Below are 18,309 nucleotides of genomic sequence, written 5' to 3'. Positions count from 1 at the left end.
GCAGGTCCCTTTGTAACCTTGTAACCTTTCTCAAGGAGCTTTTTACACCCATTTTTTATCTCTCGGGGATTTTGGTACATTGAAGGGTACCAAATAACCATATATGCCGATGCTCACAAACATTTTAATTCATTCATTCAGAAGAAGAAAAGCAGTTAAATAAATTACATTATAACACAATAAATAAATAATGTTAGGGGGAAAATAACTGCATATTCTAATTTCAACGCACATGTAAAACTGCTACATGAGCCCCTTCCCATTTAAAAATCTGGATGTAATTCCAAGATGGCGACTTTCAAGATGGTCACCATGATACACGCTAGTCCCATTTGGTGTGCCCCCACCCCAATTACCAATATCCGAAATTTCATTGCCCTCTCCGTCAAGTCGTTTTCAAATCAAAAGGGTGGTGCCGGACTTTTGCCTCACCCTGTATACCCAAGGGCCCGCAATTTAGTGAAAGTCTCTTATATGCCCTTTTTATTATATTGCCTATTTCTTCACATTTTATTGCATTTTGCCTGCCTACTTAGTGCCTAGAAATCTAGGCATAACATAGGCTCAAAACAAGCTTCGGAAACTTTACAACTTAGTCACGTGACCGGTGCATGAAGAAAAATGGTTTTGACTCAGACTACCTACCTTGCTGTAAGAGAGCTCCGTAGACATACCAGTAGCAGTTGGTAAGCCTGAGAAGTCCGCCTGAGTTTGCCTTGGTTTTGTATCTGTAGTATTGGCTGCGATGATGCACCCAGTTGAGGATGGGACCCATTATTATTATACCCACTGCGATGCACAGCCAGGTCTACGTGACAGGGATACGAAACTGTTAGTAACAATTCAATAATTCTTAATCATAACAAGAAAAACATATACAGAGTGGTGCAAAGATAAGTAACCGAAATATGTACGTTTCAGAATTTCGGTTACCTTTTTTGCACCATCCTGTATATTGACCGACACTACAGTCATTAATACCGTATACGATTGTTGCAACCATTCAAGGTCTGTTCACACCCACAGTATTCGCCAGACCTTGCCTCAGTGATTTTTCATGTCTATGAACCCAGGGTGCGAAATCACTGCAGAGTAGTGGGTGGAAGGAGCAGACAAACACACACATACTATATGATATGTATGTATATATACATATAATTTAATTTCAATTAATATTAAATTATTAAATTATATTATAAAATATACAACGTATTATATCGAATGTCCTTCATTCAAAATTCAATTCCAAATTGAAGCTTTCAATACACTACAAGTGGGAGGTGCAAAAAAATTAAGGGACATTAAGAAGATAATAGTTTCCTACATAAAATTCACATCTTAATGTTATTACGTGTCATATTTACATATTTATATACTTTGCGGTAGCTGACAAAAGACGATGAGTAATGAAGAAAAAGTAACAAGACGAACTAATTTCTGTGTTCTGGGGATTGGTGTGTTGAGTGTCCTTAGAGATGAGGCTCTTCTTTGTTCATTCTTTGTGTATGTTTTCGATTTTATTCCAGTAAGGTATATTCGACTTCAAAACTAATTGTTTGTTTGTTGCTAGAACAAAATCTCTCTCCCCCCGGAAAGGTTTGGTGAAGGGGGGGGAATTTCAGGACAATGTCGTTGGTGGGGGGAATTCCCCCTGACCCCCCTGGGATTTCGCCTGTATGAACCGCTTAAAGAGACAAGTCTTGCAAGTTCGATAAAGACAAAGAGGTGGAACAGGCAGTGCATGAGTGGCTATACTCACAGAAAAAATACTTTCAGTAACAGTATGGTATAGGGAAAACACATTTCTTCAAATTTACAGGAGAAACTACTAAACGGAACTGAGTTTCTGTAAACTTTTGAAAGCTCGTGGAAGTGTTTTCTCCCTTCGTTCAACTTATTCGGCCGGTAAATCACGTATTTTTCGACATTAATGCCTCTCCAATGCACAAAAGCACTTGCCTCCATTACGTTCGACTACGTGAACCAAATGTTCCGTGCGTTCAATCACGTAACCCCCGGTCAGTGTTTCCAAACTCGCCATTGTTTTACCAGAACATGACAATTTTATCTATGTTTGCCTAACCTTGCGTGCATGGTTCGTGGAGCTATTTATGAATGGTTTGTGGGGCTATTAGAATGGTTTGTGGGGCTATCCGTGAATGGTGTGTGGGACTACGCGTGCATGGTTCGTGGGGCTATTTATTAATGGTTTGTGTATTTATGATTGGTATGTGGGGCTATCCATGCATGGTTCGTGGGGCTATTAGAATGGTTTGTGGGGCTACACGTGCATGGTTCTTGGGGTTCTCGAACCCAGAAAAAATACAAAATGAGTAACACGAAAGTAGGTATTTTTCGGTGAAGAAGGTTGCAACACTGCAAACCCACTGATCATCGACAACGCTAAGTCAAGATTTCTCTGCCATCTTGTGTGTGAGAGGGACGAACAATAATTACTCGATATTTGGAAAATTGAAGCTATTTTCGTGAAAAAAGAGAAATCCCCCCTTAAACAATGTTTCGCAATGACGAAATGAACGAGTGAAATGTGTTTTCACTATACCATACTGTTACCATACTTTCTTTTATCTAGAGGTATCCATGTTCCTAGCTGAAAGATACCATCCCCCGAATCCTCCCTCACTTCGAGTACTGAAATCCCACCCTTCACAAAACTTCTCTCGAGCAGGCCTCATCTCCAGGAAGCTATCAACTAGGGGCAAGCCCTGGCACCTACCGACCTGTTGGGTGAGATGAATGGAGGCAAGGACTTATAAAACCTTTTCCTGTTCCCCCCAAAATAGGCAATAGTTAGGGGGAGTTCACATGAACTAACCGATCTCTAACCGTTGTGAAATCCCACTCTGCAACTTCATAGATTATATACTCAGCGTCAGTGTGTGTCTTAGTTATTTCAGAGGTTTCGCCGATGGTGTAGTGGTAACGTCGTCCTGTTGTAATCAAGGGGTCCCGGCTTCGATTACCGATGTAGGCCATAGTGGTTCGGATCCCACTTTAAACTCTAGGTCCAGTCCAGATTAGCCTTTCCGTGCATAAAGCGAACTTAAAAAGCAAACTTTGATTCGTTGATTGATTAGTGTTATATTACGTCGGTTTTCTGCCATTTTGACGAATCGCAAAGATGAGGATGAATGGTGATAAGCAGTAGCGGCGATTAGGGGGTAGTTGCCTCCTCACTTTTCGACACTTTTGACCCGCACAATGCTAAACCTTATCTACAAAGGGAAATACTGTCTTTGCCCCCCCCCCACCGGTTTTGGAACCCAATCGCCGCCACTGGTGATAAGATGAAATGGGCAAAAGGACAATCACAAACACACAAGTCGCACAGAGAATTATACTGGCAATGGGTTCAGTCGCCAGAGCCTCGTTAGCCTGCAACAATACAGTCCAGGGTGTGTACTACGTGGAAATTAGGTTGACAATTGGGTGCCTTCTGAAAGGAAGGAGACAATCTGTGCTAATACTAAGTCTGTTGCTTTCTAGTTTCCTTGGGATTTTAGTATTTTTCATCTAATGTCCCTTTTCGCTTAAAATTTGGTCCCAATTACTCTGCAAAAGGGGAAAATTCCCTTTACGTGGCAACACTGAATATGGAGACTTACGTCTGTGGTGAAGGGATACATGAAGAGAAGAACGCGGCTGAGTTCTTGCGGACGAGCGATCATGAAGGTGTACGACTGGATGGAGACCGGAAGCGTGAAGTTCACCATGCTCTTCCGCTCGTCGGTCATCGTGAAGGCTGCTGCTGCCAGCAGGACCTGAAAGATACGCAATGTTTTATGGAATAAATTAGGAAGCAAGTACCGATTCCGCGCATAGAATTCATAAACACTTCCTTTAGTTGTTTCTTTTTTAGCCCATTTTACGTATGCACAAATAAGCTAATCGAGACTGGATCCGAATCACTAGTGCCTCTGCCAGGTATTGAACCTGGGGCCCTTTGATTACAAGGTGACAAAATTTCCACCGTGTCTTCACGGAAGCATTCTCAACAGGAAAGCTACGTAAAGCATCGCTCCACCTGTTGCTCATTTAGCTGTAGCAAAGAAGCATCCCCCAACTATCCGCAATGTTAGAGCAAATATTTAACGAATTACGGGAATTATGATTCCAGTAAGTACAACTATCATACTAGGGGCTTCTTTTGAATATCCATGTGGTTGTTTCACGAGCTACCTTTTGGAAAGCGTAGCGGTAGCTGTAGCAAAGCTACCAGTGGCGTGCATTCGGGATACGCAAGGTACGCTCTGCGTACCCACAACGAAGTAAGAAAAAATGAACATTCTTTCGTCTTCCCCGAACATGAAAATTCAACAGTAATCGCTCCGAAAGCAGTTCCACTGCAAGAAATTCCGATTTCCGCACGAACACGCTGCTGCCTTCCTGAAGGCAGTCCCGAATGATCCCGATTGTGACTTCGGCACCCACCCGATCCGCGTTGCCGATAACCGCAGAAAGACGCTGTTTCTTCTGCTTGGTACCCTAGAAATTCGGAAGGTAGCCCCATTGGCTCATATCAGCCCCGACCACGTGTTTGGGTCTGCCCGCGCTTACTTACCCTCTCTCCCACTTCTTTCCAGGTTCTAAGCGGCGAGGGTACCCAAGATTTTGACAGCGTATGCAGTGTTGACAGTAGTCAACATATATTTTTTTCTGGAATGCTTAGCTTACTAGCATTTAGCAGCCACGCGTAGATAGATCACTGTGTTGGGTTGCAATAAAAATACATTATAAAAAGTGATACAGGAATCAGAGAGGAGGGCAAGAATATGTAGTGGTGGAAGATCATATTTAATATACGCGTAAACTATCACATATAAAATATTTATGTGAGGGTAAAGTTACACTAGCAAGGTTTTTTTTTCGTATAGGGAGGTGAGGACCAGACTGGACTGTCACTGTGTCGAGGGGAAAATATGTGAACAATTTTCAAGTTTCGCACAATTCTCAGTGTATGAAAGTATCTGTTTATCTCCTTTCGGGATCAACATTTCCTTTGAGTTCCATAGCATGGGTGTTGATTGGTGACCCGACGATATGAATGAATGATAAAAGAAAAACATAATAAAACACAACACTTACAATGGGATTTGAATGAGCCCCCCCCTCCCGCCAGACATTGCAAAGTGATGTACGGTAGTTTAGCTTTTGAAGTGTTCTGGGTTCTATGCTGATGTATTTTCTACTTGTCCTTAATTATCTCCCTTCTACAAAATACTTTGTCGACTGGCAACTCCGATTCATTAGTCCACAAGAACGCGTGGTTTTCGGGCATAGCGGGACCGGACACAACATACCGTGGGAGGTTGACTTTTGCTTTCTTCTGTCGTGTGAAATTTGCAGCGAGTGTTTCGTTCATATTATTTACATTACAGGATCTCTATTGTTTGTCGGTGCTGTGAAGTGATAAAATAGGGGGACCGGGAGTTATTGATGACGTTCTGGAGAAGGGATTTTCGGAATTTACGAAAAAAGTGTAAACAATCCGAAATGGAAGGTCTGTTCCTGATTTGGAAAAATTGTTTCAGGCAGGAGTTGTGAAGGATGGTAAGTAGTATATTAGGCATTTTGATTTTTGAGAAGAAGACAAAAATATCTCTACAGAGTGATTGACAGTAGAAAAACAGTGAAACTTTATTGTTGGCCTAATTCGTTGGTTTCCTCTGCGAAAGGTGTGAAATAGTAGAGGATACTGAGATTTATCAAATTTATTACATGAAATTTGAAAGGACGGAAAATGATTGTGCCATTTCTTTCCGTTCAATGTTCATCGCACTGCATGCAGGAAATGATCGAAGTTGAATTGTTGGACTCTACGTAGCTACTATCAGAATATATTTGCGAATATAAAATATCATACATATATTTTACCTCGTTACATTTGGATATTGATACAAGGACGAGAAATTTTCCATTATAAAATTGTAGAAAGAAGTCATTTTCTGAGGGGGGGGGGGGTTCTGGCCCCCATAATCCATTTCGGATGGCCCATGTTGCGTACCTTAGTTTAAATGTCACCGCATGGAATAAATTAGGAAGCAAGTACCGATTCCGCGCATAGAATTCATAAACACTTCCTTTAGTTGTTTCTTTTTTAGCCCATTTTACGTATGCACAAATAAGCTAATCGAGACTGGATCCGAATCACTAGTGCCTCTGCCAGGTATTGAACCTGGGGCCCTTTGATTACAAGGTGACAAAATTTCCACCGTGTCTTCACGGAAGCATTCTCAACAGGAAAGCTACGTAAAGCATCGCTCCACCTGTTGCTCATTTAGCTGTAGCAAAGAAGCATCCCCAACTATCCGCAATGTTAGAGCAAATATTTAACGAATTACGGGAATTATGATTCCAGTAAGTACAACTATCATACTAGGGGCTTCTTTTGAATATCCATGTGGTTGTTTCACGAGCTACCTTTTGGAAAGCGTAGCGGTAGCTGTAGCAAAGCTACATTTTTGGACGAGTAAATTAACGAGATAGAGTTCAATAAATAAGGTAAAAAAAAAAGGTAAAGTGCTCCCCTGTGCATAGCACCACGCCATGAAGGCGCATAGGGGGTGTGGGGGTAACGCCCCACACTTTCTTGATCCGGTCGTGAGTGCCTTTACCCCCCAGGGTTTCCCCCAGGTACCCATGTTATTCGACGCTGGGTGGGCGCCGGGGCCGCTTCCATCGTTAGAAAAGTTCCCGGATTTGAACCGGCCGGGGATCGAACCCGGGACCTTTAGCATGGTAGTCAGACGCGTTACCGACTGAGCCACCGCGGCCACTAAATAAGTATAATAATAATGTTTTGCATTACAGATTTATTTAGGTGTGCACGTGCGAATCTGCGAATAGACAGAAGCCTTTACTGACTGCAAGATGTGTTTACACAGTAATTAATGACATATACCTGTCTCTTACACCATGGATATCCACAGGATTTGTTCCTGGAGTGGGGGAGAGGCATTTTTCTCAGGGGTGTAGCACAAAATAGCGATGCAGATTAAGAAACGTAGCTGTTAGCCAGAATATATTCATATATGCCAGTTCAGTTTAGTTATCTGGATATTAGATTTATTCTATACTAATGAAATAAATTACGCAGATATCTATAATCTGCGATATCAAGATATTTATAATCTATATTATCCATATTCCCCATTAATAGGCTTTGTCATTATGAACCTCCTTCAAAAGTAAACGTTATTGTCGAATTTTTCATTGACGCTGTGGTCACATTCAAAATTTTCCTCAAAATGCAAAGAAGAAATGTAGCTGTAGCGATCCAGTGGTCGAAGTAGCGCGCGTAGCGGTAGCTGTAGCGGCACTACATTTTGAAAATTGTAGTTGTAGCTGTAGCGAAGCTACAAAATTCCTGCAGCTGTACCGAACACTTAAAAGAACATTACACATGTTGCACAGCGGAGGGTCCAGCTCTTGCAGCAAATGCCAGTGTGAAAGACGACTGTTCCAATGCAAAATCGAGTTGAAATGACCTCTTGTCGAGGGAAGTCCTAGGCGTGCGCAGACGCTTTGATTAGGAGAGTCAAAAGCCAACATGAAAGTTCAATCGGAGAAAGAAAAAAAGCTCATTTTATCTCACTGTTTTATTGTATTGATGGTTTGGAACAGGGCGGAAAATCACTATATTATTAGAAGAATTCAAACTTCCGTCGCACCAATGTTCTCCCCCCCCTATTTCCCCTCTGTGGTTCACATACTACAGTGTGTCCGAAAAGTCACGCTACCCGGTGTTTACGACCATATAACGGAATAGCGAAACAGAATGAGAAGAAACGCTTTCTGCCAAGAGAATGCCCTGTATATTGGGAAAATTTAGAGAGACCAAACATATGTAAGAACATGCATGTTTTAATAACAAATAAGCAAAGTGTTGCCAAAGGCGGAAAAAAATATTTTGCAAATCGTGTGTATTGATGCACAAAACTCACTGAGGTAAATTATTGCAACATTTCACAATACCAACGAACAATTTGGATGGCCATCTATTGAATTTGACAGAAAAAGAACTTTGACGGAGTTTCAAAAACATTGCACAAGGGAATAAATGGGCTGTTCCAAAAATCGATGTTTTCACAATATTACAAGGGACACTGGACTGTATAAAAAACATAAACCATGTTCATGAATTTTATACATAAACATGGTTTCGTACAGCAAATTCAAACCAACTGCACATATTTTTTTCATTTCCAACAGCGACGGTGATTAGGGAGCGTGGGGGCAATTGCACTTTTCGTAACTTCTTGCCTACACACTATGGCCTCGTAATGCTAAGCATTGTCTAAAAAAAAAGTAAACTCTCCTTGTCCCCCCCCCCCAACATCCCCACTTTTGTCAGTCATACCCCTCTACCTATTTTCAATGCGTGAGCAATTTATTCTGCAAACACACAGAGATAACACAATGAATGAATAAAGTGTGTGGGGCGTGTTAATTACAAGTAATTGGCTAGAGAACGAAGTTGGAAAATTCAATTTCATCGGTAGTAATGCACCTCCGCAGTTGCATGAAACTTTCGTCGGCTTGAAAATATTTATTTTTTTAAATATCATAATATTGTTTAATTACGGTAATAAGATTATAAATTCTAAGTGAGAGGATTAGGAGAGGGGCAACTTCCCCCTCTTGCCCCCCTCCCCGTGCGCACGCCTATGTAGTACACTCACCTCACTTAGTACTCAGACAGATTGTTTCTTTATACAGCATTTGCAGAAGATACAATTCAACCTACAAGTATATCAATATACGCTGTATAAATCACAACCATGGGCGGAGTTTGAGCTTTTGCTTTGGGGGGCCCAGACTCTGGGAGAAGCATATGATGTACCTGAGGGTTATTGAATATCCCCTAGTTTATAAGAGGTCCGGAGGCCTTCCCCCGGAAATTAAAAAACAAAATACAACTTAAAAACACTGAGTTCTAGGACTTTTAGATTTGAAAATGTTAGATTTCCTCTCTTAAGTAAACAAATATTAATTAGTATATTGGCTTCCAGTTTTAAAAGAAGCAAAACAGGACGATTATTGCATTTTGCATTTCATTAATTTTTTATTGATACAATACTCGTATTACTTTAAAAAAGTTACGGTACAATAATAAGCTTCAGAAATTTTAGAAAAATTAAATTGAAAAGTTCTTTTGATGCCTCAGCAGTAACGGTTGACTCAACACATAGTCATTTTACGTTTTTCTTTCTTCAAACTGTACACATCACATCAATTGAATCGTCTGAGACCCGCTATTGCGGCGCAATTACCGCACATGACATCATGCAAAACGTCGAGATTTGCGGTATGGCTTCATAACAAAAATGTAGTAACTGAACTTAATCATGTGTAATTTTTTTAATCTTTTTGTAAGTTGGGGGGCCAGGCCTCCCTTGACCCTCCAGAACTCCGCCTATGAACACAACTTATTACTAACTTCGTTGACCCTACAAGGATGGACCGCCATATACCGCCAAGGGCTTGATGACGCGAAGCTTGTGTTCCGTTACCTCATCCCACTCTTCCAGCCACTTGCCAAGAAGTTGGTTAAACTATTCCTGGGTATGTCTTGATACGTGTTCTTAGTTCCACAATTGGTGGATGCATTGTTATAAATGGTATCAATGATATTCGAAAACTGTACTTGTATCATGGTCAATGAACAAGAATATAAACCAGTGGCGTATAGCAACATATCGCGAGGCCCTGGGCGAGATTAGAATGCGAGACCCCCATCCGTTCTATTAATTTGAAATCTCAATTTGAATCGATAGAGAATCTTCAGAGATACGTCAGCAATTTATCATATTTAAATATTAATAGTAATAATAAATTACTGACGAAAATGATATTTAATAATATGCCACAGAAAAAGTTACGCTTGGCAGAGGTATATTCTTGTAACACACTAATGGATTTTTTGAACGAAAGTAGTAGTAATAGTACGTTTTTAAAGATGTTCTTCAGGCACTAAGTAACTGAACTATCCTTAAATATGCTTAACTTTATTTTTAAACAAATCAGAAATGCAAACTACGAATCTTTAAGTACAGCAAAACATCGTTAATCCGGACAGGCAAAATGCCCAAAAAAATTTTAAAAATGCAAGGTTTTAAATGTGGCTAGAGTCAACAATCGCATTCGTCATATGTACGTACTGCATTGTCGCATTGCTTTTCCTTTTACTGTACTATATAGTGTATTTAGGCCTATGCCCTTTAAATATACCACAATCAGCGGCGGCTCGTGACTTTTCAAAGATGCGTGCTACAACTGATGCTGTTTTTCATGTACTTATAATGCCCCCTACCCCCCCCCCCCCCCCACCCACACATACGTGCCGGCTCTGTGGCCACGAACGTTAAGTGGTCGACTTTCGATCTCGCTATCGAAGTTCCGGGTTGGAGTCTCGGCCAGGGTATGAGTATTGTTTGTGAATGCCCCTTCATTAATTTCATTATTACAAAGTATTACACAGAATACCCATACCCGGGCCGAGACTTCAACCCGGAACTTCGATGGCGAGATCGAGTGCCTTTAAATATAGTGCTGTTGTCAAGATGTTCTTTAACAGCATTGTCTAAACTGCTGACAAAATCAAGGAGCCCTAAAAATACCCCAGGGTTTGCGGAGGAATCTGTTTCATCGAGGCCGGCCACGCAGGGACAACTCAAAAGCTCCACAGTGATGCAGTCTATGATTTTTGTCAAGACGTGGCGATTTTTTTCAACTTGTTCATTATGAGATTCTAGATAAACGTGGCTTAACTGCGTTGCTATGTTGACAGTTCCGAGAGAGACAAAATTTAACTCATTATTCATGTGCTTTTTGCTTTCACTGTGCTTTCTCATATATTCACATAAATGTCCTAGATCTTTTACCCCTCCTTCAGACCACGAATCATTACTTCCAAAAAGTATGCAAGGAAAACAGAATAATGCATTTCGAATTTGACACCCACAAAGCCATGGTTCACTATATTACAGTTTTCTATTAAATCGCCTTTTATGCGTAGCGTTCTTACCTCCCTTTGCATTTTGCGATAGATCCAAATCTGGCAACGGCCGTCCTAACGCTTTTATTTCCAACTTTTCTTCAAGTGTTCTTGAAGAGAAAGGTCGCTGCAACAAAGAATCCACAGAATTCATGGTACACTAACACACACACACACACACACTCACTTTCACTTCTAACAACAACAAAAAGCTAATCCTTCTTAACAATGACCACCACTTCACGCGCCACGCGATTTTAACACAATGAACCGCGCGGAAAATTTTCGGATCTGGAAGCCGGGGAAAAATGACGGTACTCTGTAAGTTGTTTCTTGACTATTGAAGTGCTACATAAACACAAGGAAATATGTAGCATTTAAAAACAGGCAATTTAGATAAAATATAAAATTAGAATTTCCTGAACATAAATTACGAGCAGAATCCACTTTCGGAAGCAAAAAAGGCACTGACTATAGTTTCAGAGTTGCAATCTTTACAACTTACCACCGAAATAGATTAAAGGCTAAGGGGTAGTGTCAATTCGCGTTCCAACTTTTTTGCAGGTGCTGCAAATGTATACGACATGCTACAAACATTACATAACTCTACACTGATAACGTACAGAACGTTTGAAAATTACATTAAGAAACGTTGTTCTGACAGAGGCAATAGGTTGTCGTAGACTTTCTTCTTATCCTGAGATGGCACACTTACCGTGCTGATTCCTCCTGTAGCACGCTAGCAGACGATTTTTCTAGAGCCGGGACACTATCCCCCGTACAAATCGAGGAGTGGGGGTGTACAGTATTCATGCGCGGAGGGATGAAAAAGGGGCGAAAACGTGCTGTTGAGATTTTAGCACGGTACGCTATTCCTTATAGCCAGCGTGAGGGAAATACGTGGCGCCGCTGGTAAATGTTGAGGCTCTTAACATGAGAAGTTTCATTTCACTTTGGGGCTTCATTAAACTTCTTGCATCTGTGAGATTTGCTTTTTTCTTCTTTTCATTTTAACAAATTTAGCAACGTGCTATAGCACGGTAGCACGTATTAAGCAGCCGCCACTGACCACAATAAACGTGTATTGTTGCTATAAACGGAGTTGTAATGCACTTTCGACTGTTCTTTTAGGTTATTTCAGTTAATCCGGACTTTCGTCAAACCGGTCAACTTATCCCCCCCATTAGTGCAGATTAACGAGGTTTTACTGTATAACCTACATTATTTTCTATGAGTTTTCCTTTGTTTCCTCATTTCAAAATTTGTAGAATGTAAATATCACAAACCATGGCATAAGAAGAAAATATCGAAGGACGCACATAAAATTTTTGCGTAAATGTTTCACATGAGAAATACGACAATCATTTTTACTTTTTTTCGGGCCCCTTAGGTTTAGGGCCTCGACCGCCTGTATGTTACGCCTCTGATTTGACGTATTCATTCAAATTATAACGTTAAACTAGAAGCCTTTTCCATCCATTCTTCTCACTTCTGTTTATTACATTTTTCTTATCAACCCCATGGGACGCAAAGCCCCTTTATGCGCGAGGCCCAACCATTGCTAACGCCACTGTATTTAACAATCTAATAGAAACATTACATGCGACTTATGTTGTTTTTGAGAGGATTAGGTGTGAATGAAATTTGATCCTTACCGCAGAGGTTACTTGGGTCTACTGGAAAGGAGGGGGGGGTCCCAAACAACTCCATCGTTAATTTACGCCCTGGTACAGTCATATTATTTTCATAACTCCAGCTGACCGCGGGAGTCCAGTTAGTGAGCCTACCAATAGTCCAGAGCGCGAGCAACAGGGATAGCGATAGGTGCTGGGTAGAGATGACGCCAGCGGCTCGTTTGTTGATTGGCTGCTCCGGGACTTATGACTCATTCTAACAATTAACTTACAACTTACCTGATCGTTCCTGACCGCCTCTGTCATTTTTTCGAACGCCAAAGCAATCGCCTTTCGGTTTTTCTCCATCGAAGGCTGTGGAAGAGACAGGGAGACGTTAATTTCAGTAAAAGTCCAGGAAAAATTAAAGGACCTTGTCTTCCTCACAATCTTGACGAAGCCATCGAAATATGTACACTCACCGGCAATAAAATGAGTCGCTGGTTTATCTGCAATGTGTGTTGCCTAACTTCACGGCGAATTTCAATACTAACATTTTAATAGCGAGTTCTGCTGTAGCCGTAGAGTTATGCAACGCACACATCACATTGTAAATAGGATCCTGGCGTCCCATTTGTATTGCTCGTGACTGTACCTTCGACGTTGCCAATTCTTCAAAGGCCACCCACCTGGACACGTCAAGATTGTGAGGAAGAAAGATTCGTGTTTCTTCTTGTTTGTCACTTCGAGAGAGTACTGGGAATCAGTCGGCTTTAGCCAAGGATTTGATTGATTGATTGATTTGTTGTTTTAAGTCCACTTTATGCACAGGAATCCTAATCGGGACTGGACCTACACTTTAAAGTGGGATCCGAACCACTGTGCCATGTGCCTCCACCGGGTATCGAACCCGGGACCCCGCTTTAGCCAAGGAGTTAGAAAGAACATCGAACCTATCATAAAAACGGAAGGAAAACTTAGAATTTGTAGTTGCTGACACGGAAACTGTAACTTCAATAGACTTGAATTTAGTAAACAAATAATGTTCCGTTTTTCGTCTCTAGTGATCAACAAATGCTACTTACTTTTTTTTTTAATATTTGTTGCCTTGTTTATTCGTTTCACAAGGAAGTTATTATACATAATGTAATATTATGATACATATTTACCATCCACTGCAAAAACTAAGTCAATGTAAACAAAACTTCTGTGAAATAATTCCTTTCCTAGCCCGTAGTTCTGGTTTTATACAAGGCTACTGTAAATGATTCATTCGATTTCAAAACACTGTATTTTCCAAAGTATTGCCCGTACAGATATGAATGGTACATGAAAATAACTGTAAACTCACCAGGGTTTGTATCGTGACACACCAGTTGGCAGCACGAGTGCAGTGCCTGTACAAAATGGCAAGAAAGCGAGAGATTCTCTTGGATTTATGGAAAATTCTATTTAATGTATGTTTGATTGATTGATTGATTGATTTAGTTTATTTTACTTCGCGTTTTGTGCCTCTTGGCTAATTTGCGAAGATGGGGATGAGTGATGAAATGATGAAATTGATGAATGGACATTCACAAACAACCAAACCCGACCGAGATTCGAACCCGGGACCCTTGGCGTCGCAGCGCGATGTGCTAACCACTCGGCCACAGGGTCGGGCTATTTAATGTATGTGAGTGTATGAAACAAATGTGGTAATGATTCGCAAGAAGTCGCATCGGTACGACATCAATTTATCATTCACTGCAAGAACATATGAACATCTCGCATATTCCAACACACAACAACTCTTTTCTCGGTTTGCCGCCATTTTGTACAGGCACTGCACTAGTGCTGCCAACTGGTGTGTCACGATGCAAACTTGGTGAGTTTACAGTTATTTTCATGTATCATTCATATCTGTATGTGCAATACTTTGGAAAATAGTGTTTCGAAATCGAATGAATAATTTACAGTAGCCCTGTATTGCCCATGACTACATTGGTCGTACCTGTAGAGCTCATAATGTAAATTCTACAACTTCAGTGTAGCAGCTACGTTGAGTGGTATAGCTTTACCGCATGCACTATATTCCTACGTGGAAGATAGTTCCTACGCACAGCTCCTATTCGAACAACCAATAGGGTTCCTCAGAAGCCATGTGTATTTATTTACATTGACTTCGATCTTACAGAGGGCAGAGAATAGTAAGAAATTGTGCAAAAATGAAATTCACATAAAATAATTGAGACTTACCGCTGTTAGCACTGCCGCCACGGTTTCATTCGTTAACTTCTCACGATTTTCCGTAAACACGAATACAGAATAACTGAAAGAACAATAAGTATTATATTACACTTTGAAGACATCATCTCTCAAAAAGTATTAGCCCCGGTGGTGGGGATGGGGGGGGGGGGAAGGCGCACGCGCGGAACCTTAAATTGATCGTTAGCATGAACACGGGAACGAAGTATCAACTCTAGACAAATTACCTAAGTTCCTATAATAATTGCCTGGTTTTCTTTCCTCGCTGGATTTCCTACTGGAATGTCCTAGTTGGCGCTGGACTGGCTACCTGGCTGGAAATTATGGCTGCCAGGCTGGTTTTGACAACTAGACATGACAGGCTGGCTATTCACCGGGAATTCCATGAATTCCGGGAATTATGCGTGAATTATTGGCTCCGGGAATTATGCGTGAATTCTACGTGAATGTTTCTCCGTAGACGTGAAAAATTGCAAATTTCATTAACCTTTAAACAGCCAAGCCGGTTTTCGAAAGTAACCCCTCTCTCGCAGCGGCCTTTGCGCGCGATTTTTAAATGTTTACACTTATTTCAGAAAAACGTTATATCTCCGATACTATTTGAGCAATCTACTTCGGATAACTTTTGTTTGAAAGCAAAAACATCGGAGCACGCGACCGTCTACAATTCAAAAAGCCCAAGTGAGAGAAACTGGGTTGGGAGGGGCCAAGTCCCCAAATTTTAATGGAAAAAAAATCTTGCGTTCGCCCCCTCTTCTCCCGTTATTTTGGAAAAAGGGCGCAAACGTTTGCATTTCTTTCAAAGAATGGACATTTTGCAACAAAGTGAAACTTGTTTCAAGTCCCTAGTCCTCATACAGGCTGGAATATGACGCAATATGTACAATCCTGCATTTTGGCTAAAAATAGCTAATTTGCATATTAGAGAAAGGGGGAGGCGGTGGGTTTTCTTCCACATGACATTTCAAAGTCTTATCTCAACATCTGTCAGCGTTTACAACCTCACAAACAAGTATGAAGGTCCTAAAAGCACGTGAATGTTGTAATCGGCACCATGGGTCATATATGACCCATTGGCTGTTTTCGCCTATACTTTCTATGGGTCATACATGACCCATTGGCTGAAATCTCAATTTATACATATTTATTAATGCCCTGATGCAAGTTTTTCAGTTTTTTTTTACTGAAGAAGAAAAAGAAAATAAAGCTGCGTGAAAAATAAATCAGAATTCTGTAAGTTCGTTTGCTTTGTTATTGTCCTTTGCAGAACAATCTATCTGACAGACGGAAGATTATCGTAAAAATCTTGAAGTTGATAGGTAAATTTGAGTTTGAAATTCTTATACAAATAACAATTTTTCATAGATTACTATATCCAGTAAGCAGTGATGTGCCGTACACTATACGTTTACGTCTACATGCGTTGTCTACACGTAATCTACGCGTAGATTACATTTGGTTGTAGTTTACATAGACTACGTAGACAATCTAAAGTGCAATAAAATTAATTTTCAAGGCTTTTATGAAGGGAAAGTGACATTTTCAACTATGTTAATTCCTAATGAACTGACAGGAATCCTATTTACAACTAAATGTCTCTTCTCTTCTATCATCAACCATGGAAGAAGACAAATAGTATGCAAAAAAGACAACAGATGGCAATCATGAGGCAAAATTAGACTTTTTCCCATAAAACACTAGAATATTTTATGTTAGGTTTCTTTCCTAGGTGAGAAATTGTTCAAATTTGGAAGGAAGAGCATGAAAAGTTCTCCTCAGACATCAGCAACTGATACGGAGTATAATTTTGTTTTACTTTCACGGCGCCCTTTGCTAAGTTATCACCTCTCGCAATGTTGTTTACATTGATTACGTCATCTGCGTGTATAAAATAGACTACGTGTAGAATGTAGATTATCGTTGTTTACTAGACGCACATCACTGCCCGTAAGTCCATAATATTTGGGACTTGTGTTTATAGATGTAGCTATTTCGAGTCTGAGTATGTGACATGGCAAATGCAAACTCTGCACCTTAAATTAAATATTTTAAATAGTATATATATATATATATATATATATATATATATATATATATATATATATATATATATACACACACGAGGGTGGTTTGAAAAGTTCTCGGAATCACCACCAGATGTTAGTGCTAGGACAACAAGGTTCCCGCATAGTAATAGGCCATCCTTTATTAATAAACACGTGGCGCGTCAGTGTTCTGGGTAGAGATCTGTGGTGCGGACGTCACTTTGTAGTTGTTCCCGTGCAGTGCTTTGTGAAGATGGAAAAAATCGAGATTCGAGCGGTGATTAAGTACTTCGTAAAGAAAGGTATGAAAGCAAAGGAAATTCATGCCGATTTTCTGAACACACTGGGGGACTCTGCTCCTTCATATTCAACTGTTACAAAGTGGACAAACGAGTTTAAATTTGGTCGGGACAGCTTAGAAGATGATCCACGTAGTGGTCGCCCAAAATGTGCTACTACCCCAGAAATTATTGAAAAAGTGCATAAATTGGTCATGGAGGATCGCCGACTGAAAGAGCGTGAAATTGCTGAAGCTATAGGAATGTCATCCGAACGGGCGTATCACATTTTAACAGTTGAATTGGATATGAGAAAATTATCTGCAAGATGGGTGCCGCGACTTTTAACACAGGGCCATAAACGCATCAGAGTGGACTTTTCCGAACAATGTTTGACTCGTTTTAAGATAAATTAAACAGATTTTTTGCGCCGGTTTGTGACGACAGATGAAACGTGGGTCCACTACTATACCCCAGAGACAAAACAACAGTCAAAGCAGTGGAAACATGTTGATTCACCACCACCAAAGAAAGCAAAGGCAATACGGTCGGCCGGAAAGGTAATGGCGTCAGTGTTTTGGGATGCGAAAGGGATTCTGTTCGTCGATTATCTTCTCACTGGTCAAACAATTACGGGACAATACTACGCTAATCTCCTCGACCAACTAAAGCATAAGATACGGGAAAAGAGGCCAGGTTTGGCAAGAAAGAAAATCATCTTGCATCAGGACAATGCGCGCCTCACACAAGTGTCGTTGCCATGGCAAAAATTCATGAACTTGGTTACGAATTGTTGCCACATCCGCCTTATTCGCCTGATTTGGCTCCCTCAGACTTCCATCTTTTCCCCAAACTCAAAAGTTTCCTCGGTGGACGGAGATTCTCTTCAAAGGAAGAACTAATAGCCGAAGTTGACACGTTTTTCACAGGTCTGGAGGAATCTAATTTTCGAGATGGGATCAATTCATTGGAACATCGCTGGACCAAGTGCATTAGTGTTCAGGGAGACTACATTGAAAAATAAAAAAGAATCACTGTTGTAAGTCGTTTCTTTCTATTCCATTCCGAGAACTTTTCAAACCACCCTCGTATATATATATATACCGTTT

The 18,309-nt window shown here is 40.6% G+C and overlaps 1 protein-coding gene across 1 annotated transcript in view; it reads right to left on the bottom strand.

Annotated features, from left to right (window-relative positions):
* Nucleotides 1-18,309, bottom strand: part of Ir93a (Ionotropic receptor 93a) — a 139,132-nt gene that overhangs the window by 29,111 nt on the left and 91,712 nt on the right. Inside the window, exons 12-15 of the mRNA XM_083143297.1 lie at nucleotides 14,869-14,941; nucleotides 12,931-13,005; nucleotides 3,627-3,782; nucleotides 646-808 (exon numbers count right to left, since the gene is read on the bottom strand). Of these exons, the coding sequence (XP_082999423.1) occupies nucleotides 646-808; nucleotides 3,627-3,782; nucleotides 12,931-13,005; nucleotides 14,869-14,941 (467 nt within the window). The remainder of the gene's footprint in view (nucleotides 1-645; nucleotides 809-3,626; nucleotides 3,783-12,930; nucleotides 13,006-14,868; nucleotides 14,942-18,309) is intronic.

The sequence above is a fragment of the Lepisma saccharinum genome, chromosome 21 (genome assembly GCF_977018435.1).
Source record: "Lepisma saccharinum chromosome 21, izLepSacc3.1, whole genome shotgun sequence".
Taxonomy (NCBI): Eukaryota; Metazoa; Arthropoda; class Insecta; order Zygentoma; family Lepismatidae; genus Lepisma; species Lepisma saccharinum.
Note: the sequence above shows the minus strand (reverse complement) of the source record. Positions and strands in the feature narration are given on the sequence as shown.